Here is a 21,034-nt window from a genome sequence, read left to right on the forward strand (position 1 = left end):
AAGGTGACAGCCATACTGCAAGCTGCATTTCGACGTTCAGGTGCAAGTACCATTTGGCATGCTTGCCACTGAGGAGGTGTTATGGATATGACTGTTATTGGCTCCAAGCGTCCAATCCAAGTATACTCCGTTCTCATCTGAGAGCACGCGATATGACTTGATCAATATTGGCTGCTTACTGCACTAGCTCGCAAGGCTACAATTTGGTGTGGGGGAACTTGTGATCGGCGCTCCTTGACCCCTAGTGGCTAGAGCGGACGACTCTTGCATTTGTCTGCACCTTCCCGTGGTGGTTTCTGCAGCCCTGGTCTAATCAGAATAGCCTCATTCTCGGGTGCGATGAACTCGTATAGGTTAGACGGCTCGGGGAAGAATTACGAAATGTCAACTTCGTGATCTCGACATAATTTCTCCAGGGATTGCGTAGTGTCACTGCATGAGGTCGTTGCTGCCTCTGCAAATTGTCCCAAAAGCATTTAACCTCAAAATAGGAATGGTCAACAAGGGAACCTTACGTAAGTTGCTGCTTCGACGTCGTGATCGTCCCAACTCTTAGTATGAGAGCACGTGTTGGACCTTGGACGGTCCTCGACGAGGGTGTGCAGCTGTCATTTTGTGTTTGTTTGGCACTTATCAGTTTCTCACATTGCTTCCACCGAGTGATGCCGCCGGATTTATTTTTGTGATGAAACGGCTCGCATTGAAATGAAATGGATATCCCGATTGAAACATGAATTGAAGTACTCACCTTTGAGCCAGGTCAGCCCATTTCTTTCCGAAAATTTGAAGTGAAACTACCGTGCCATTGCACTTAGAACACCTCAAGCGCTCAAGCATTGGACATGCTCAATGGAATCTTTCTGTGAATTGAGTTAACACAGCGAGTGGAAGGGCATGAGAGTTTGCTGCTGGTCACTCCATACGGCATAGCGTGGGTTACATTGTGCCCTGTCAGTCGGGCAGATCCCTATCATCTCATCAGTAACATGCCAAACAAAGGGAACTAAAACATACTGAAAAAAGGGGCAAACCACTGTGGCTGGCTGAGCGGAATCTCACTAACTTGTAGTTGTAAATAACCTTGAAAGCTGGCAAATAGCCGCTCAGCCGCGGGTAAGGGTATCTTACTTGCCGTTCCCGTCGGATAGGTGTGATCAATTAATTTGACCAGGTGGATGGGTCCGATCAAACCAGGGAGCTCCTGGAGGGAGTCGGCCAGGGTGGTGATTCGCTGCTCCACATCTGTTCGTTCCTGGGCTGAGAATCTTGGAACCAATCCACCTTTCCAAGTGGAACTCGTAATAATATCTAAGTGCCAACGCATTCTAAAGTTGAAAGCAATGCAACTATTTCCTCGAGCTTTGAGCATTTCGACGGCTTCGAGAGACTTTGTTCGAGGTCCAAGAACGTCCTCAACGGTGCTGCTCTGACCCCTGTCACTACTAGCAACCAGGGCAAACTTTACAGCGAGTCGTAGGTGGTGTACAGGTGGCCCACCCCGCGATTTCCTCCTAACGTCGTCCCCAGTTGTCCCAAGTTCGTCCCAGGTCGTCCTAGATCGTCCCAAGTCTTCCCAAGTCTTCCCACTGCCCACGTCTCTCAAAGGGGTCACTTCCTCTCTCATGGGCAATTGAGGATAGAATGAACACACCTTGAACGAGGCAATTGCTCTCGAGTCTGGAGCACCATGGCATTCCGGTCGAACCGGCCATTGGAGCAGAATGGATTTACCTCCAACGCTCCTCCCTCTCCCTCTCCGCGTATGATGAGGCCCAGCTTCGACCCAAGCATGGGTTTAGGCGATATGGATGTTTTCCGGAATCCACACGGCCAACTCCAGCACCATGCAGAGTCGTCGAGCACTGACGACGACGATATTCGTTTTTCGAAACCGAAGCCCAAGTCGCGCCCCGCTCGACATTCCCGTTCAATGAGCCATCCAATCACCTCTCTGTTCAGCAAGAAGAAGAAGCCCGCCAGCGACGGTGTCGACGACGATTCAACTGATGATGATACTACTCATGCCAGAGGGCAGCTGGGTTTGCGCACATCGATGGCTCCACCCGGGCCCCGCCGAAGGTCCGCCGACTCTGTCAAGGGCAACTGCATGACATGTGGTAGTCAGGTCTCGTGGCCGAAGGAGGTCGATGCCTTCAGGTGCTCCATATGCGTGACCATCAACGACTTGAAACCTTTCAACCCGCCTAGAAGAGACGAGAAGGGCTCCGAACCTCCGAGGCCGATCTCCCTCGAGCACACCAAGTTTCTTGTCCGGGAGGGCCTGCGATGTGCACTGAACTCCTTTCTGGTCGGCAGAGCACCGAAAGACCGCAATGGAACGTCAGACGCCGGGCCTAGTGGTCCTCTCTCTCGGGTTGCTGGCGACTACTTCTCTCAAAAACAGGACAGGCCGATCTCTATTCATCGCAGTCCGCCAGTGCTTATTCCTAGTCCTGTCTTTGACGGCCACACTGAGGTTAGCTTTGAAATGAACCCCTTGCGCCAACTCGCCGGTCCATCCCGGTCAAACTCGACGTCATATCCTGATGCTAGAAGCTCAGGACTCCCGTCGAAGCCGCAGAAGAGAGAGCCGGTCGGCATTGATGGTTGCAGGATATTTAAGCCACTAGAGGATTACTTGGCCACGAGCTTCAACTCATATGCATGCATCAACGCGTCCTTCGTCGCACGGCGAAAAAGTTTCAGCTCTCGACCCGTTGGAGCACAACCCAGGACGCGGCGACAAAGCTTCAAGTCGGCGCCAATCGACACTCCTCGGAATCGCCGAGGTTCACGCAGCGATCCTGTCAACACCGACACTCTGGTTTCGGAGCTAGACGCAAAGATGCTGCTGGTGGGTGACATTGCTGAAAACGGATCGTGGTGGACGGGTGGTCAGGAAATCCAGCCATTGAGGGCTCAGTCATGGCGATTAAACGAACCGCAGCCTATAGCCAATGCTCGGTCACCGCAAATCGATTGGAAAGAAGCTACTGCTTGGTATCATAGTGTTATAAATGCTGGAGAAAGTTGGACGGATGTCTATGGGGAACTCGTTCAGAAAGACCCAACCAAGACGCTCTCAGAACTGGACGGGCAAAACTTTGAGCAACTCGTTCTCGCCGCCCAGGAACACCTGCAACGGGTGTTGTTGAAGTGCACAGAAAACTTCCTCAAGCGGCCCGGCCGGTTGCTCAAGGAGCCTCAGGACAGCCGCTTTCTTCTACTTTTCCTGGCAAACCCGCTTCTACTGCATGGTCACAAGACCTACGCGGGAGTATGTCAACACTTGCGAAAGGAGCCAAGAGCACCTGAAGACGCATACACTGTTGGGCGACACTCAGTAATTATTAAGAGGATCCTCGGCATCCTATCCCACCTACCGGATCCTTGTCATCACCATTTTGTTGGGTGGTTTTCGAGGCTACCGGAACATATTTTCTTGCAAATCAAGGATCTCGTCAGCAGCTTTGTCACATACCGGCTCGTGCGTGCAAATGAGAAAAGATCGGAGCCGAAAGTGGACTTGACGGGCGGGTTGATACCTCAGATGCCTAGCAATCGTTCCAGCAATAATGCAGCGTCGCTCCATGCGGCACTTGGAACATCCCAGCGCTCCAATAAACGAAAGCCCGTTGAATTGAAGAAAACTACTTACGGCGATGATTGGCAGATGAAAGCCGGAGCTCAAGTTATGGCTCTGGTGTTCGCTGCGAACAACGTGACTCACGTGCGTAGGAATGAAGTGAGTGTTCGGCATGCCCATGGTCACTTGCTAGCCACTAGCGACTTTTACAACACTTTACTTGATACCATGGACTTCAGGGCGGATTTCGAGGAATGGGAGTCCAAGAAGAGCAAGTTTTCTTTCTGTCACTATCCATTCTTCCTCAGCATTTGGACGAAAATCCGGATCCTCGAGTTTGATGCGAAGCGGCAAATGGCTCACAAGGCGCACCAGGCGCTAGTCGACAGTGTACTCACCCACAGAAACTTTGCCCAGTACATCTCGCTCCGAGTGCGTCGGGATTGTCTTGTGGAAGACAGTTTGAGGCAAGTGAGCCAGGTCGTTGGCAGTGGAAGTGAAGAGATCAAGAAAGGCCTGCGCATCGAGTTTGACGGCGAAGAAGGCGTGGACGCAGGGGGGCTCCGCAAGGAATGGTTTCTCTTGCTGGTGAGGGAAGTCTTCAATCCAGACCATGGTAAGTCCGTCCTAGCTGCGCGACGTGAAGTTGCTGAAATCCGACAGGCCTTTTTGTCTTTGACGAGGACTCCCAACACTGCTACTTTAACCCCCACACCTTCGAGACTTCGGATCAGTATTTTCTCGTGGGGGTCGTGTTGGGCCTGGCTATATACCACTCAACGATCCTGGATATCGCCTTGCCACCTTTCGCCTTCCGTAAACTTCTTGCTGCGGCACCAGCTCCCTCCACTGGAATAACAGGCCTTCTGCGACCACCAATGACCTATTCATTGTCTGATCTTCGTGAATACCGGCCACGCCTTGCGCATGGGCTCAAACAACTGCTCGAGTTTGAGGGAGATGTTGAATCAACGTTCTGTCGAGATTTCGTTATTGAAACGGAGAAATACGGCACAACGATACGAACACCTCTCTGCCCCGGAGGAGAAAATATGCAGGTGACAAATAACAACAGACACAAGTTCGTCGAGCTTTACGTAAGGTATCTCCTCGATACGTCGGTGAGTCGACAGTTCGAGCCATTCAAGCGGGGATTCTTCACGGTGTGTGCTGGCAATGCCTTGTCTCTCTTCAGGCCAGAAGAGATCGAACTTCTCGTGCGAGGATCCGATGAGCCGCTCGACATTGCGACCCTGAGAGCTGTTGCGACTTATACCAACTGGGAGCCGGACAAGTCCTCGGAACCGGAGCTCGAGCCAACCGTCGATTGGTTTTGGAAGAGTTTCGCAGCAGCGTCACCTGCGGACCAGCGCCGTCTCCTTTCCTTCATCACCGGGAGCGACCGCATTCCGGCGATGGGGGCGGCCTCTCTTGTCATCAAAATCAACTGTCTGGGTGACGACATCGGGCGATACCCCACGGCACAGACGTGTTTCAATGCCCTAAATCTTTTCCGCTACAGGCTGCAAGAAAGTCTGGAGGTCAAATTATGGGGGGCGGTTAGGGAGAGCGAGGGCTTTGGACTTCGATGATCTCTGATATAATGGAAATAAAACTAGCATAAGGTGGTCTTCGGACCAGGCAGGCAGGGGTTATGGATACCCAGAGGCGATTGCATAGCATTAGCATGAAGAAATGACACAGCACGGTTCTTCCAAACCCCCTCCCCTGTGCGATACCAGCTTCATCGTGTTACATCGTGAATCCGTCCTTTTGCAACGGTCGGCATTGGAAACCGTAAGGATCCACTTTGTTTGGCTAAGGCTCGCTCTGTACGAGCTTCCCTTCCTACGTCGCCCAGGCAACACAAGAAGGCGACGTACTACAAACGATTTCACAATGGGTTGAATTTTCGAAAGCCTCCTGACATGTTAAACTCAAGCTTCTTAGTGGACGACATGACTTGACCATGTTCACCGGCGTTATGACGTGTTTTGATATCGTTACCCCTATTCCTCAGTATGGACACTAATTGCCCTGCCATTGTGTCTATCATTGAGTCTCGGGTTTGAGGCAGACTTGTTCAACATACACGAATCTCCACAGCAACATCATGCTTGTTATGGCAGATAGGAGGAGTGGAAGAAGATTCAAATGCATGGCTTCGTTTGCGTATTCACGTAAGTCTGGAAATCAAATCGGTTTGGCATTTGCATAGTCGCTGTTCTCTAATTCGACTTGACCTAGGTACGCACCAAATTATTGAGGAACTTGCAAGCCGCCCCCTGGTCGTCGTACTGAGGGTAGGGCTGTTTCCCTGATGGCCACCCCGCTCCTGTTCTGCGCTGCGAAGGCAGCCAAGGAATCTCGCATGTTCCTCAAGCCCGTATTTTCAGTCGCACCCGTATGATGCAAGAAGCATTCTGAGCACAATAACTCAAAGTCATTCTCATGGATGACCTAAATACCACCCTCCCCGTGTCTGGTCTTCGTCGGGCCGGGAATGCGACGCTTCGACCAGACGAATCCTTTTTTGATCCCCTGTTATAAAACCAGGGCCGCCCAGCTCCGGCAAGTTGGTGTCTTCCGACAGAAGTACCGTCCGGGTTTCGCTCGGAAGGGTTCGGTATGGGCTATCGGGGGAAGGAGAAGCTGTACCTAGCGAAGCAAATGGCTGCGTTAGTGCCATCCCGTGCTGCACTGTTGTTGGCACCCGACCCAATGGGGAATTTCAGGAGGTCAAACAGGCTGATAATGAACCGGACAGGTGATAAGACGGCATCCCAGAGGAGAACCGTATACATCCGCGAACGTCCTTGCGTCAATACGGCGAGCATCTCACACCCGCCTCTGAGCTCTGCTACAACGAATACCTGGTGATTAGGATCCATGTTATTCGTATTAGTGACTAATTCCCACAGTTGGGTCGAGATTATGGTGCCAATTCATTTGGGTCAAGTGTTCTCCGGGCGGCGTAGGCGGAATTCGTGCGGTATTCTCGGAGAACGAGGTACGCAGAGTTACGAAGCAATCCGTTTGAAACACGAAAAGGCCTGCTGAAGGATTCTAGTTCAGATTCTATAAAGAATTACTCAAGTTCTGTTCTCGTTAACAGTCAATAGTTGCCAGCGCATAACACTACTAGAGTGATTCTTCAAGTGAAGATAGGGAACATATGGTACCTGCCGTCAGGTTTTCGTGAGCCGTCTGTGAGGTGGTGGCAGCGCATGTTCTGGCGTTTGAAGTGCCTGAGGCTGGCGAGTAGAGGTCCTGGGTTGGGCTGATTTCATTTATCAGCTTGCTACGGATGTGGAGAGGGCGGAGATTCCAGAGTTGAGGAGCAGGATTCCCGATGGCAGGCCGGGAGTTGTGGAGGATACGCATAAAGTTTATGGGAGCAAGGTGACGAGGGTGCTGAGGTTGGAATAGAAGACGGTGGCGGAGACTGCGAGGGATAAGTATGTGCAGTTGTCGCGTGCTGAGGAAGTAGAGGCTGCGGCTTATAATGTTCACGTACGTTCCAATTGGATGGCCTGGGGGACTGTTTTTCGTACTGGTGTACGTCAGTGTCCAGGTTGCTTGTTAACGACTTAGGTAGCAAGTTGAGATGAACCCGCTTAGCATGTTTTCCGAACTGCTGGAACAGCACAGATGGGACTTGGCGATTTTCATTTGAGAATACATAGAGCTTATGGTCACCCGCTGTAACCTTCAACTCCTATTCTTGTGTGAGGATATCTTTGGTGCCGTTTCCATCCATCTCCGAGACCTAGATATGTCCAACTGACGTAACATTGAACTTTGCCGCAAAGGGATCAAAGTCCTGAGGATGCGGGACGTACTCTTCGATCCCGGCCACTCGGTCAGCCTCGGTAGCTCCCCAGAGGTGTTCGATAAAAGAAAAAACCAGGTCAAGACCGGCAGTCACCTTGAGGGAGAATTCTAGTCAGATGATTGAGATATTTCAGGGGTTATAACTTACTCCCGAAGAACTCCAAATATTCCCATCCACCACCCATCTGGCCGGACTAACCCACTCAACATTCGGACCCATCGCCGTGACCGTTGCCCAACTTCCCTTATTCGTAGTCGCTCTCCTCCCGTCCAGAACCCCAGCCTTAGCCGCCAGCCCAGCGCCTGTACATATCGTGATCAGATACTTCAAGTTTGGGTAAGTCTGGGCGATGAAGTCCGTCACAGCGGTGATATTCGGATTTCGGATTCCGGGTCCGCCGGGAACGATCAAGACTTCCAAGTCTTCGGGCGCGGTGTCGAATGTGTGAGTTGGGACGAGTTGCGGCCACCACGTGGAGTTGTACGTATTCATGGCTGCGTTGAGAGGCTCCGTGGTAACAGGGTCGAGCGTCTCTGCGAGGATGGACAATTCTAGGTGGTTGCTGTGAGCGAGCACTTGTAAGGGGTCGAGTACGCCGACGAGGTCTTGCATCAGCATCGCGCGGAAGATAATAGCACCCCATTTGGTTAGAGTAGTAGTGTTGGTTACTATGAGTATTGCTTAGTCTCTGTACGGCAGATAATTGATCAACTGGGATATACCTTGATCATGATACAGGTGCTCAATGGAGTGCGTCTGGACAGTCGCTGCCATGCCGAGCAGGCAGCATGACAGCGATTTGAAGAGATTGGGAAGCATGATGTTGAGTCTAAGGTTGCATGACTAGAACTTGACTTGTAGGCAGTCACTGAACAGCTATCATCTTTTATATCACAGTTCAACGCCCCCCACAATAGCCCATAAGCAGCTCGTCTGATTCAGCTCAAGAGCATTCCAGCAACATGATAGAATGAAAGAACAATCCTGCCGCCTCGGCCGACCTTCCAATTTTCTCAACGGCAGGAATCTGCACAGCCCGTAACCAATGATCCCATAATCCCATCCGGGAAATTGGCACCCGCTGAGTCGTCGACGTCTAGTTATTCCCGAGTTCGTAGGATAGGGAGCACATTTGAGCAGATTTCTATACCCTTTTGGGCCAAACCATTGCCCACTGACGTCCCGTTGTCAAGAATCTGTAAACAGCCTATTTCAGGGGGTCGAGCGAAGGATCCGCCAATCAGGATTGGTATTGACCGGCGTTGGAATCCTACGAAGTTGCATGTATATGAATATCGGAATTTGAGGATTGGACGTTATGGAGAGAGCACAGAATAGCTATGCCCTATGGATTCTTGGTCAAGCAGAGTTGTATGCATGATGTCATGTTCAATCTGAATGGGAGAGGCGAGGTGTGAACCTGTAGCCAAGACCGCGCTTATTTAGGAAACGTGAAGTTAGCAAGACATCTACCATTAATGTCTTACAGCAACGTGTTTGTAGGATATGGATCCGTCATGTCTTCTTTGCCAAGACCAAACTTAGTTGAATACATGTCAACGAGATGCAATGCTGAACCTTGTGCGAAAAGGCCACCAGGTCTTCCAGGACTGACGTTTGGGAATTACGGGGCTTTAACAGATGATTCAGGCTATGGAGGTGCAGGAGCCGGTTCCATGGAGAAATAGAGATGATAGACGGTGAAGGGAAGGTTAAACAGCGAAAGTGTGTATTGAGACGCTGGCTCCATTGTACTTTGACCATTTGTTAACGCAGCCCTTCGCATGCCATACTCATTGTTCAGTGAATATAGAAGCCCGCCAATCGTGAAAATGCGGAAGCTGCACACGTTCTAGACGTCTACCGTGTCTATGACCTTGCCATGCTCAATGGTCCAAACAAGCAAATGGTGGACTCCGGACGACAGGGATGCTGGCACCTGTCAATGCCACCAAACGTCAAATAGCGATAGAACCCCAGAATGTGGAGAACATTGCGTCTTGACTCTAGTTGATTTCTAATCTGGATACGAGGATGATGTGGAATCCCCGCCCCTAGGAAGGTCTCTCAGTGGTATAAAACCAAGTTGCTGGGACAAGTAAACGCATTCCTCCTTTTCCGGCATCACTTACCACAGTTTTGCAATATCTCAAGAGACATTTCAAGAGATAGCCTCAATAAATCTCCGCAATCGGCCAAGACGAACACCAAGTACGAGCTTGTTTCACCGCTGAAAGCCGTGAGTGGCATGGCATGCTAACAATGCCTCATAGGACCCAAGTTTCCCCACCACCCAAATCCGTCAACATGGTAGCACAACTTATTCTTGGCTATCCCAAGGGATCCAACATGAAAGTGGACTACTACATCAACACGCACATCCCCGTTGCTTGGGCGGCGTGGCAGCCACTTGCCAAAAGCTGGAGAGTCGCGACCCCGGGAGCAGACTCGGAAAGCCCTTACGAGGTGCTGCTGCTTGTGGATTTTGAATCCTTGGAGGCGCTCGGCAAGGCGATGGCGGATACCCCGAAGGACAAGTTGGAATGGCTTCAGAACGACCTTAAGAACTATAGCGAGAAGCCCCCTGTTAGGTGGACGCAGGAGGTTAGGGGAGGAGGGCCTGTGTTTTGAGTAGAAAGTTTGGGGTGTGTTGGTTCTTGTCAGCTGGCTAGTGAGGCAAGACTCCCTCTTGAGGAATGAGATGGTAAGTATCTGGGTTAAACAGATGGACCACTAAGTTGGGAAATCAAATGACGTGAATACGCGTATGCCAAGGAGTAAAGAATGTGCGGAGAGTGCTGTTGATCCATGAATGGAGAACCTTGACGAACAACGTGATTTCCTCTTCCTAATGTTGACTGATGACTTACGAAGTTGCAAATGCCGCCGTCAACTTTCTTTGGGGGAGAAAGCAACTGTAGTACTCCCTTTCTGTAGTCTTGCCTGTCGGACTCGTTTCGGGACAGATTCCACGATGTCGGTAACAACTCTGTAATTTGGGAACTTGTTTATTTGCCGGGCATTTAGGTTTGCGAAACATAAAATGGCACGACACATGAATATCTAGGACGCATCGGCGGAACTTTCGCAGAACGGGGTTTTATTGGTGGTTTAGGACATCCGTCCGCCGTAGTCGTCTGATGAAACGGGCTGCGAGTGATGAATGCCGGCTGTGGAAACTTGAATATCTAGAGGATACGGCAGAATCAGGGCATTGCAAGCTAGAGCTGGTCCACCTGAAGTTCAACGTAAAATATCTCCTGACGAGTGCGGTACAAGATCCCAGTGGCGAGCGATACGAAATGAAAATGCTTATTATCTTTTATTCAGTTCGTCTCATGTTGACGGGTGTTACACCACCAAGGCCGGATACGATGCCCGAACGCCCGGGGTTGCCGGCGTGAGATGGAGTCAAATTGACCCACGGTGTGCGGTCGCCATCGGAGCTGACAGTAAGCTGGCTTCGTCTGAGACAACGACAGCTGAAGAAAAAGCGCGGATCTTCCGACTTAGTAATCGACAAACGCATGACGATCTCATGTAGGTGATCGCCTTGATAGCGGTTCAGCCTTATGTGACCTATACAGTCCCGCTACAGTGGGACGATGGTGGTAAGACACATCCCTCTAGCCGATGGCTTGGAGTAATGCTCGAGGGAAACTTCTCCACATGCGACGAGAAGGCACGCGCGATTGACAGTGTCAACTTTTACTGCCCAGTTCGATGTTGCTTCTTCGGCGGTATTCCAACCAGGCCCAATTATCTGTTGCATGCAGATATCCAGATGTTCCATTGGTTACCATTGGTAGCGAGACGGGCCGTTTGGGACCTCACGGCGTTGCGAGCTCGGCGCGCCCTCTCGCCGCGCCCTCTCGCCGTCATGGATGAACTGGGAGGATTTCGAGAGGGTCTGACCTTGACTCACGGCATCGCCCGTGACCGAATAAGCAGCCGTATCGGGGCTTGGCGGGAAATAGCATGCATGATAGTGATTTTCTCTCACGGCACAGCCGTCTTCGAAACTTGCGAGTAACGGAAAACTTGATTGCATCGGTGCTCCACTAATAACGACGTGGTCTCTGTTGAGAAAAATTTGCCCGCGTGTTCCTGACCTTGGAGATGACAGGTGACAGTTATCAAGCAACATGGCATGATGTTCCCTCTAGAGAATCGTCTAGAGCTCTATTAGCTGAGCTGAACAGAGGCAATGGACCCCGGTATTCGGGCGGATTCGCTGTAGCCAGGGCAATTATCAACCGAGAACCCGCTGGAGCTGCCGACCGGTTTTCGTAACCCGATAATTCCGGGCGGTAGGTTGCGTTCGGGATGATCATCATGGTACCCGTAATATACATAGTCTTGGTAGTCAAGTCTTACTGTATGCTTGTTGGTGGTCCAATTATAATGCCATGAATTCAACATACGTTTTCAGGACTGTTTCATGACTTGAGTGATTTTAATGTGGGCAGCTTGCTGAAAAATCTTTGGCTCCGATAATGTCGTACAATTTGTCGAGCTTGGCTGCGCACTGTCTTTGAAGCTTCACCTGCAGGAAAGGACATTGGATATACCTGTTGGTGGGGCCAAGCTCCTTCCTCATGGGAGCAATTGAGTTTCTAACAATGGGTAGGTGTCACGTAGGGTTGACAAGAAATGCAACTGAGGCAACAAGTCCTCAACATTTACAATAAGCCAAATGCTGGCTCTGGAAAAACGCATCTGTGCTTTCTGATTTCAAATGTCAAAGACCAATCATCTACAGGTAGGGAAATCATATTCCGGTTGATCTAATCGTCATTGCTATATTCAGCACTTGCTACATCAGGAACCCCTACACTGCTTTGGTCCTCAAGGTACGCAGGGGTAGCTCTCCTTGTACCTTCCGGGTACTGGCTACGACCGCATACGGTGTCAAGTCGAAACATGCACTTTCCGCCCCTCCAAATGACGCGGGGCATTCCAAGTCCCTCCCTATGTCGCTCAACCTCATTTGACCCCGCCAGAATTTGTCTGTCACCAAGCCTCTCGAGCATTAAAACCCTTCACGCCCTGCATCAAGAACTGGGCTTTTCCATTTCTTCTGCATCTTTCGTCTCTTGAAAAAACTTCACCACACACATTCCCCCTTCTAAACACCCTTCCACAAGCAATCATGGCTCCCATCAAGGTTGGTATCAACGGTTTCGGCCGCATTGGCCGTATCGTCTTCCGCAACGCGGTTGAGCACGACGACATCGAGATCGTCGCCGTAAACGACCCCTTCATCGAGCCCAAGTACGCCGAGTACATGCTCAAGTACGACTCCACACACGGTCTCTTCAAGGGCACCATCAGCGTTGAGGGCAGCGACCTGATCGTCAACGGCAAGCGCGTCAAGTTCTACACTGAGCGTGACCCCGCTGCCATCCCCTGGAAGGACACCCAGGCTCACTACATTGTTGAGTCCACCGGTGTCTTCACCACGACCGAGAAGGCCAAAGCCCACTTAACTGGCGGTGCTAAGAAGGTTGTCATCTCGGCTCCTTCTGCCGACGCCCCCATGTACGTGATGGGTGTCAACGAGAAGTCCTACGACGGCAAGGCCGATGTCATCTCCAATGCTTCTTGCACAACCAACTGCTTGGCTCCCCTCGCCAAGGTCATCAACGACAAGTTCACCATCATTGAGGGTTTGATGACCACCGTCCACTCCTACACTGCCACCCAGAAGACCGTCGACGGTCCCTCCGCCAAGGACTGGCGCGGTGGCCGTACCGCTGCCCAGAACATCATCCCCAGCAGCACTGGTGCCGCTAAGGCTGTTGGCAAGGTTATTCCCGCCCTGAACGGCAAGCTGACCGGCATGTCTATGCGTGTCCCTACCGCCAACGTCTCCGTTGTCGATCTCACCGTCCGTATCGAGAAGGGTGCCTCGTACGACCAGATCAAGGCCGCCGTCAAGGAGGCCGCTGAGGGTGACCTCAAGGGTGAGCTCTTTTCCTCCCGAGCATTTAAATACTGCCGTATGACTAAAGCTGACTTGTGACACTCTAGGTGTTCTCGCTTACACCGAGGACGACATCGTGTCCACTGACATGATCGGCAACACCAACTCTTCCATCTTCGATGCCAAGGCCGGTATCTCTCTTAACGACAACTTCGTCAAGCTCGTCTCCTGGTACGACAACGAGTGGGGTTACTCTCGCCGTGTCTTGGATCTCCTGGCATACATTGCCAAGGTTGACGCCGGACAGTGACTCGACAATCTCAAACTTTAATGAAGAACAAACCGGTGGTCGAGTCGGGACATTGGGATTGAGAGGTGACAAGGAAATAGTTAGCCCTCGATGGAAACGTTGATACGAAGCAGTGATTAGTACGAGCCAATGATATAGATCCTACGCCAAATCCACCTATGATGAAAGACTCGAAATTTCAAGTTCTCGTCCATTTTGTAACCCATCAACGCCATGAAAACAGCCCATATTTGCAAACATCTAGCTAATGTCCATCGCTTCGCCATGACCATTCGTAACCGCAAAATCGACGCCTCCATCATTGCCAATTAGCCTCTTCTCCGACGCATCTACAAAACTGACACTCCTGTTCGGGTCGTAGAAGAGTTTGAAGCTCCTTTGTACATCTTCGATAGTGACCTGCTTGGCCTTGCGTTTCGTGCAGATGAGCTGGGATGTGGTAATGAGGTTGCTGGCATAACGCAAACCTGCTTCTTGTCCAATCTTTGTCAATAGTGCCAAAGCATCTGGGGACATCTCAACCTCCTCTTCTTGCGCTCGGATAGTCAGGATCTTGTTAATATCGTCTGGCGCGTAAGTCTGGGTCTGAATAATGACGATTCGGTCCAGGAAGTCGAGCGGCAGACCGTGTGGACTTCGATAGTCAGTGCCCCTGATCTTGGAGTTGCCCCTGTTGCTGGCCATGATGACAACGGGTGCCAGATCCACCTCTAACGCGCGGTTGATGTAGCTGAAGCACTCGATGTCGAGCATGTGCACCTCGTCGATGAAGAGGACGCCGGGCACTATCTCAGCCTTGCCCTCTTCCTTCCACTCGGCAACCTTCGTATCAATCTGGTCCCTGATCTCACTGCGGATCTCGCCCGTATCACCACTGAATAGTGCCAGGAATCCTTGCGTGCGTGAGTTGATGACGTCAATCTCGTGCAAGCTGACCGTATGCACCACCTCCTTTCGCTTCTGCAGCTCTCCATCAGGACACTGCAGGAACTTGGTATCGACGCCCATGGCATCGTAGTCCCGACTACGAGCGTACGAGCGGCCCAGCTTGGTGATCTTGCCGCTGCTCTTGTCGATGCTGATAATGTCGCCCGCCATGACGCGCTCCTTGGTCATGGCGTCAATCATCTTGCCGCCCATGTCGTACACAGCCTCCATGTCAGTCGTCTTGATGGTCAGCTTGCCCTGCTTAGCGCCCCCCGTCACGCTGCGATCGATTTGGATCTCCACCACCTCGCCCTCCATGATTTCGGACTCTTCCTTAATGCGCACGCCGATCGACTTGCGGAACGCTTGCGTTAGGGCTTCCGTTTTGGACATCTCGAGCGAGAATATCTCGGAGGAGGCGAGTGAGGTGAAGGGGACGTCGGGGCCGAGCGATTGCGCCATGCCCATGGCTATGGCAGTCTTTCCTGTGCTACTCTGGGGTCAGCATGGACTGCAGCTTCAGAGGTGAATATCAAAAACTGTAGACATACCTTGGTGGACCAGCAATCAGTACTGCCCGGCCAGCAATCTTTCCAACCTTGATCATCTCCAGTATCACCGCTGCCGCTTTCCGCGCCTTCTCTTGTCCGACCAGACCTTGGGAATTCGCGCGTGGTTCCAAGGTTTCAGTATCGACGCCCAGGCCGCGGATATGGGAGTGGGCTGCGATGAGGTTGAGGCCTCGCAGCTCCTTGCTCTCGGAGACGGTCATCACGGGCTATTGTATACTGTTAGCTGTTTGATAAGCTTCAATGGAAGCGGGAGTTGGCATACAGTAGCCATCTTGACAATGGATGAAGCTTCGTTTCCTATGAGCTGATTATTTGTGGTGTAAGTCGCTGCCGTGGGTCGTGAGAGTGACCCGAAGCTTGATGCGATTGCGACAGATATCCCAGGGTTTTTTGCTAATGGCAAGGCTGCGCAAATTTCAAATGACTTCGATGGGCTGCGCGCGAGCTCACTGACAAGAAACACGCGTTGTGGCTGTTAATAAGAATCTCACTGTAGATGTGGCTGAAAGCGGTGAGATTTCAATTGAGAAATTAGGCTTCCAATGATTTTGCAGGGATTGAGCTTCAGGAATTGCTTCCAAGCTTCGTCTCTTTGTCTACTTTTGGACACCCGATCTAAGCATCCGGAACAACCTACACTGGAACTCCTATCAAGCAACGATTCTGTACTCCGTATCACAGACATTCCGTTCTGGCAAGTACGAGTTACCAACCATTGCTCTTTAGGTAGCCGCTATTCTATTCTATGTTTTCTTGTTCATCTCAATGCAACTCAATACTATAATTGTCACGGTCGAACTGCGAGAAGATCGAATGTTTGCTACACTACGATAAACCCTGCCCCTCCTCGGCGCTTATCTGTCATGCACTACCAGATGAAATATAAAACTTCAGTAGTCCATTATCACTTCGCCCTGGAGCTTTACCTGCATGAACGTCAAACCGAGTTATCTGCTGCCTACGAAAATTTCCGACTCTCCACTCTCCTATCTTTTGCAGTTGAACCTACCAGGCCACTTGCACTTCCGAGTTTAATCGCCAACTCCGCGAGATCTCGCGGTTTGAACCCTCAACGTCACGAAACCCTTCCATCACGTGCTAAGTTCCGGAGTGAGTCTTTGGGCGCGATCCTTATGCCAACGCCTGCTTTTTTGTCGAACTTCACGTCGTCCTTGTACATACCTAGGAAGTATGCGAGGGATGCGTTGACTGTACTTACTAGCTGAAGTACCTACCTTCCACCAACTTTCTCGACGTCGGCAACGCTCTAGACTTGTGTCGCGCGTACGCCAGCCACACTTTCTGATAGCTCACAATACTCCCAACACCGAACGACCGATTCTCGCACCAACCCGACAGATACCTAGGCATATTCCGGCCACAGGGCAGTCAATATACTAGTCGCGTGTACCTGGAGTCCCCGTCCTTCAATCTGTTCTGTCGCATACACACGGACGATATCTCACCGTCGATACGGCCCCGTGGGTATCTGCTAGTATATGCAGTTGCGCCGGTCTGAGCTACTTGCCCCCGCCGCCGTCGTTCCGTTCAACCAGAACATATCTTCAGCTTGGTTTGAGAGTTCTCGTTCGCGGCGACGAAAGCAATGCAGGCAGCCAGCAGTCTGCGGCGAGGATTCAGCTTAAATAGTTCTGGGCATTGAGGGGTAGCAACTATCAACCTACCAACGACCCGTCGGTCGGACAGATCAGATTCGCACCTTCCAACCCATCTTTTCCAACCAAGTAAACGGCTTGCTAGCGCCCCCAAACGGCCCCCCAACACATACTGACTTACTCTTATAGATTTTCTCAAAAACATCGCTAATAGCCACCGAAGGTCTCAATTGCGAATTCAAGCACCAGGCACGATGGCTTACAATAATAGAATACACAATGCTTATGCAGATGATAGGCGACATGACCGACATCCTTCGTGGAACGTTTGGAGGAAAGGCGACCCTCCGCTAAGTAGAGATCGGGACGGGGATCGCAACCGAGATTATGAGCGCGAGCGCGAACGCGATCGGGACAGATCTGCTAGGCGTACGTCTGACCTACACCGCGAGTTGAGGGACCGAGAATCAGACAGAGGCAGGGAATACGACAACGACATTGATTCCCGTCGGAGAGAACCCCAACTCAAGGTTAGCATTCCGGATGTCCAACCCCGGGGAACCGCAACATCTTCGATCGGCTCGCTATCTAGCTCCCGTGCTGCTCCGGCAGGACGACCACCACCGACAAAACCTGGTAAGTCTCTCCTAACTGACATAAGTCAGCAGCGTCCAGTGAAGTTAACATAACGGGAAGCTGCTGATCAAAGCAACACTGCCCCATCCACTCCAAACCCATCAGTGCCAGCTCCTCCAGAGGCGAGAGATCCCCAATTCCAGGAACTTTTCGGGTTGTTGTATCAACTAGGCGAAATACAACATAAGCGCACTCGGTTGATATGGCAGGGAGACCAGCTAAAAAAGGAGATGCAACGTCGAGAGCGTGATGCTGCCAAATTCGGGGCCAACTCTGACAGGGCAGCTGACTTCCCCTCCGTGTTAGAAGTTGCGAAGCAAATTAAAGAACGAGACCTAGCGGAAGTTTCCCTGTTAGAAAAGAGAAAACAGTCTCTTGATCAGACGTACTTGCAAATTCTCGAAGCTTCAGCTAAGGAGGTTTACAGCCTGAATCGCGCAGAACAACAAGCGCCGTCAACAGCTGTTGTCCCAGCAGCATCAGCTTCGTCCATGTCCAACCTGGAGTCTAAATTCGCCGAGTTTCAAAAGCAATTCTCGCAAGCCCAGCATCAAATCGCGGGGCTTGAATCGAAGCGTCAGAAGTCGGATGAGGCCATTGAGGAGCTAAAATCACAGAATGCCGAGCTGAAATCGGAAAATGCCAAATTGAAGGAAGACGTAGAATCGCTGGTTTTTAAGATGGCCGCCGCCGAGTCAAATCTTGTCGACTTGGGGAACAACAAGGCGTCTTTGGCCGATGTCGGTGAAGTCGTTACCCAAATCGGTGGTCTCACTCACCAGCTTGAGTTACGGCAACAAGAAATTCAACAAATCGGGAATCGGACCGAGGAATTCGAGACAACATACAAGTACTTATCCTCGTCTATAAGCAAGATGGATCAAAAAATCGCGAACTACGGAGATGAGATTTCAGTCGTCAAGGATAAAGTCGAAAATCTTGACATCGGTTCGTTGGACAACATAGTGGACTTATGGATTTCCCTAAAACTGCCAGAAAAGCTGCAGAAGTGGGTTTCCCTAGAGCTCCCAGAAAAATTGCAAAGTTACGATACGCAATTGCTTGCTCTTCGATTCAAGGAGCGCGAAACTGAGGCAACTCGTCATTCCAACTCCCACGGCAGCCTCGGGAAGGATATGGCAATGTTCAAAATGCTTCTAGAAGAACAAGGCAAGAAGCTGGAAAATCGGATGATAAATGCCATAGGCGAGCTCCAAAGATGCCTGGACAAGTCGGGCGACGCGTGTGCGACGATGGTCGACGACTTGTCGAGCAGAGTTGCAAAGCTGGAGACACAGCCACAGAACGTCGTATCATCAAGAACTCTTGCCCTGACCCCTACACTCGAGACTCGTATCTCGAATCTTGAGAAGGAAGCTAGGAACAGCCCTAAGCCCATGACCGACCGGAATGTAGAGACGCGGCTAAGACGCCTGGAGGAGCAAAACTTGGAGGAGCGCATGAATCAAGAAGTGGTCGCCATTCAGCAGCTCTTTAGTGTGGTTAATTCGAACGTCAACCACGTCAAAGCTGATATTAACAACCTGAATCAGTGTTATAAGTCCCACGATTTGGCCATCGCGTCCTTCAGCGAGCAAATCAACAACATATTCACCAAGCCATTTGCGGACCTGGTCCTCAAGCAGTTGGACTCGCTAGCACACCGGCTTGCACCAAGGATTGATGCTAATGAAAAAAGGATGAAGTTCGTGCTGGATGAGTTGGAATCCGCCAAACGTGTCATAGGCTTGCTGCCGCAAAAGAGATCGGCTTCTCCTTCGGGCAGAAGAGCATCGGAAGATGGAAGCAAGCGGAGACGGGTTGGTGAAGTCAACGGCGATGAAGCACCTATGAACGGCGGACACTAATGGTCGAACCCGCATTGCGCATGATCTATCAACGCACATTATCAAAAGCACACGTCCTTCCGGGGATGAAGGCTAACCACATACTGCCCGGATGTAAATACCGGAGTATCTACATGGATTGCTAGCTACCTTGCACAGTAGCTAGTATGAGCCTACGTTGCAATTCGGGGTATGCATTAATATACAGATCATGTAGTGTTTACTATAGGACGGAACAGTCCGGGAAAGAGTGTGGGCACACTGGCACACCAAACGAAGCGAATTTCTACTGCAAAGAGAACTTCTCCATTAAGAATAATCAATCGTGGCTTTCAACCGTTTTTGCAACCAAGGTTCGGCCCCTGGGCCCCGGAGACGGCATGGCGAAAGGTTTGTGGGTTTGGCTTTAGATAGATACCACATAACAAATTCCGATATTCTGAGCACTGAAATATATATGAACAAAATGTATCATGTCGCTATGTGCTTTTTCTCTTTTCCACAAATCAGAATGCCGTCTAACCTCGTCTCTGTAATTAAATCGCCATTTACGGCACGATGACCCAAAAATTGTGGAGCACAGCATGTGATTTTCGTCATCTATAATAGCTTAAGTCCGCCTGTCACCTGATCCACTAGACTCTTCGGTGCTGGCCCAACGCCCAATACCGTCAAACTGCCCGGGTCGATCTGAGTACGGCCGGCGTCTTGGATAACTTCAGCCGTGATGCCCAGGCTCCGCGCCTTGCCCATCAGCACCAGGAGCTCTTCTTGGGACTTGACTTGTACCGCGATCTTGGCCTGACCGAGGCGCTCCCACCGCTTCAGGATCTGGCCCTCGGACGAGGTGGGTGACTTTTTGGACATGGTCTTGTAGCAGGCGAGGGTGGCGTGCGAGGCTTGCGCAGCGATTTTGCCTGTCAAATGTCAGCTGGAGAGCTGGCAGGAGGTGTACACGCATCGAACAAAGCAGCACTTACCTTTGGTCATTCCCAAATCAGTCCGCACAACGAGGACAAGCTTGCACTCCTCGTTTCCCTTCACCATTGCCGGATTAGTTGCCGGCTCGGCGACATTAATCAGCTTGTCCGCCTTATTCTTCTTCATGTTCTTCTTCGTGGCCTCGGCGCGCAGCCCATCCCGCCGGTCCGCTTCGGCGCCGTTGGCCCAGTTGGGCGCATGGTCCAGGATGGTGTCGTCGTCGACATCGGATTCCTCGCTCTCGACCGGGTCGGTGAGGTTGTGTTTCCGCTCATCGGCGAGCGCGGGCGAAATGAGGTAGCCCCGGATCGAATAGACGCCTAGCAGGAACCCCGAGATGAAGACCACCACTGAGGTGCTGATTATGATGGACGTTGGCGTCAGGTCGCCGGGCTTATGCGACATTTTGAGCGGTTGTATCGCGAAAGGAGAGAGAGCGCGAGGAACAGGTGAAAAGAGGGTTCGGATCCGAGGGCCTCTAGAGGTCGGCGCAAAAATGTAGTATTGGATCCCACAACTGCGGCTATTTAAATGTTGACTCAGGCCGCCGCTATTCCAGTACAGTAAGGCTGATATAAGTCGGGGCACAAAGTCGAATTTTCATTTCCATTTCTATTTCATAGGCCATTTAGACAAGGGACGAACTTTTGGTTTGGACCCCGCGTCAGCCTTGCATGGAGAGTAGGATCAAAGACAAGTGACACACCATCTGTACCCGTGACACACCCCACTTATTTCGGATTCGCTTGAGCTCACCAACCTAAGTTGGTGCTCACCACCAACTTGGCCAGTTTTTCG

At 51.2% G+C, this 21,034-nt stretch overlaps 8 protein-coding genes across 8 annotated transcripts; 5 read left to right on the forward strand and 3 right to left on the reverse strand.

Moving 5' to 3' along the window:
* Positions 1-1,804: 1,804 nt before the first annotated feature.
* BCR38DRAFT_343583 (uncharacterized protein) lies at positions 1,805-5,178 on the forward strand (the record flags this gene model as incomplete). The annotated part of the gene is made up of 2 exons (XM_040856045.1): positions 1,805-4,202; positions 4,250-5,178. The coding sequence occupies 2 exons, from the start codon at positions 1,805-1,807 to the stop codon at positions 5,176-5,178; spliced, it is 3,327 nt and encodes a 1,108-aa protein (XP_040715868.1).
* A 2,177-nt stretch (positions 5,179-7,355) lies between these two features.
* On the reverse strand, positions 7,356-8,195 carry BCR38DRAFT_485602 (DJ-1/PfpI family protein; the record flags this gene model as incomplete). Its single annotated transcript, XM_040863913.1, has 3 exons — positions 7,356-7,514; positions 7,569-8,089; positions 8,144-8,195. 3 exons carry the CDS (start codon positions 8,193-8,195, stop codon positions 7,356-7,358), a joined length of 732 nt encoding a protein of 243 aa, XP_040715869.1.
* A 1,533-nt stretch (positions 8,196-9,728) lies between these two features.
* On the forward strand, positions 9,729-10,052 carry BCR38DRAFT_485603 (uncharacterized protein; the record flags this gene model as incomplete). Its single annotated transcript, XM_040863914.1, has 1 exon — positions 9,729-10,052. The coding sequence occupies one exon, from the start codon at positions 9,729-9,731 to the stop codon at positions 10,050-10,052; it is 324 nt and encodes a 107-aa protein (XP_040715870.1).
* Positions 10,053-12,573: 2,521 nt separating this feature from the next.
* BCR38DRAFT_485604 (glyceraldehyde-3-phosphate dehydrogenase) lies at positions 12,574-13,657 on the forward strand (the record flags this gene model as incomplete). The annotated part of the gene is made up of 2 exons (XM_040863915.1): positions 12,574-13,387; positions 13,455-13,657. 2 exons carry the CDS (start codon positions 12,574-12,576, stop codon positions 13,655-13,657), a joined length of 1,017 nt encoding a protein of 338 aa, XP_040715871.1.
* Positions 13,658-13,671: 14 nt separating this feature from the next.
* On the reverse strand, positions 13,672-15,562 carry BCR38DRAFT_215228 (RuvB-like helicase 2). Its single transcript, XM_040854190.1, has 3 exons — positions 15,419-15,562; positions 15,136-15,362; positions 13,672-15,074 (listed from the first exon to the last, which is right to left on the reverse strand). The coding sequence occupies exons 1-3, from the start codon at positions 15,425-15,427 to the stop codon at positions 13,898-13,900; spliced, it is 1,413 nt and encodes a 470-aa protein (XP_040715872.1). The 5' UTR covers positions 15,428-15,562; the 3' UTR covers positions 13,672-13,897.
* On the forward strand, positions 15,544-16,765 carry BCR38DRAFT_215460 (uncharacterized protein). Its single transcript, XM_040854192.1, has 2 exons — positions 15,544-16,266; positions 16,379-16,765. The coding sequence occupies exons 1-2, from the start codon at positions 15,699-15,701 to the stop codon at positions 16,555-16,557; spliced, it is 747 nt and encodes a 248-aa protein (XP_040715873.1). The 5' UTR covers positions 15,544-15,698; the 3' UTR covers positions 16,558-16,765.
* A 261-nt stretch (positions 16,766-17,026) lies between these two features.
* Positions 17,027-19,276, forward strand: BCR38DRAFT_409819 (uncharacterized protein; the record flags this gene model as incomplete). The annotated part of the gene is made up of 2 exons (XM_040858406.1): positions 17,027-17,408; positions 17,469-19,276. 2 exons carry the CDS (start codon positions 17,027-17,029, stop codon positions 19,274-19,276), a joined length of 2,190 nt encoding a protein of 729 aa, XP_040715874.1.
* Positions 19,277-19,704: 428 nt separating this feature from the next.
* On the reverse strand, positions 19,705-21,034 carry BCR38DRAFT_435165 (peptidyl-tRNA hydrolase PTH2-domain-containing protein). The gene is made up of 2 exons (XM_040860357.1): positions 20,236-21,034; positions 19,705-20,172 (listed from the first exon to the last, which is right to left on the reverse strand). The coding sequence occupies exons 1-2, from the start codon at positions 20,639-20,641 to the stop codon at positions 19,856-19,858; spliced, it is 723 nt and encodes a 240-aa protein (XP_040715875.1). The 5' UTR covers positions 20,642-21,034; the 3' UTR covers positions 19,705-19,855.

This window comes from Pseudomassariella vexata, assembly GCF_002105095.1.
Source record: "Pseudomassariella vexata strain CBS 129021 chromosome Unknown BCR38scaffold_7, whole genome shotgun sequence".
NCBI classification, from domain to species: Eukaryota; Fungi; Ascomycota; class Sordariomycetes; order Amphisphaeriales; family Pseudomassariaceae; genus Pseudomassariella; species Pseudomassariella vexata.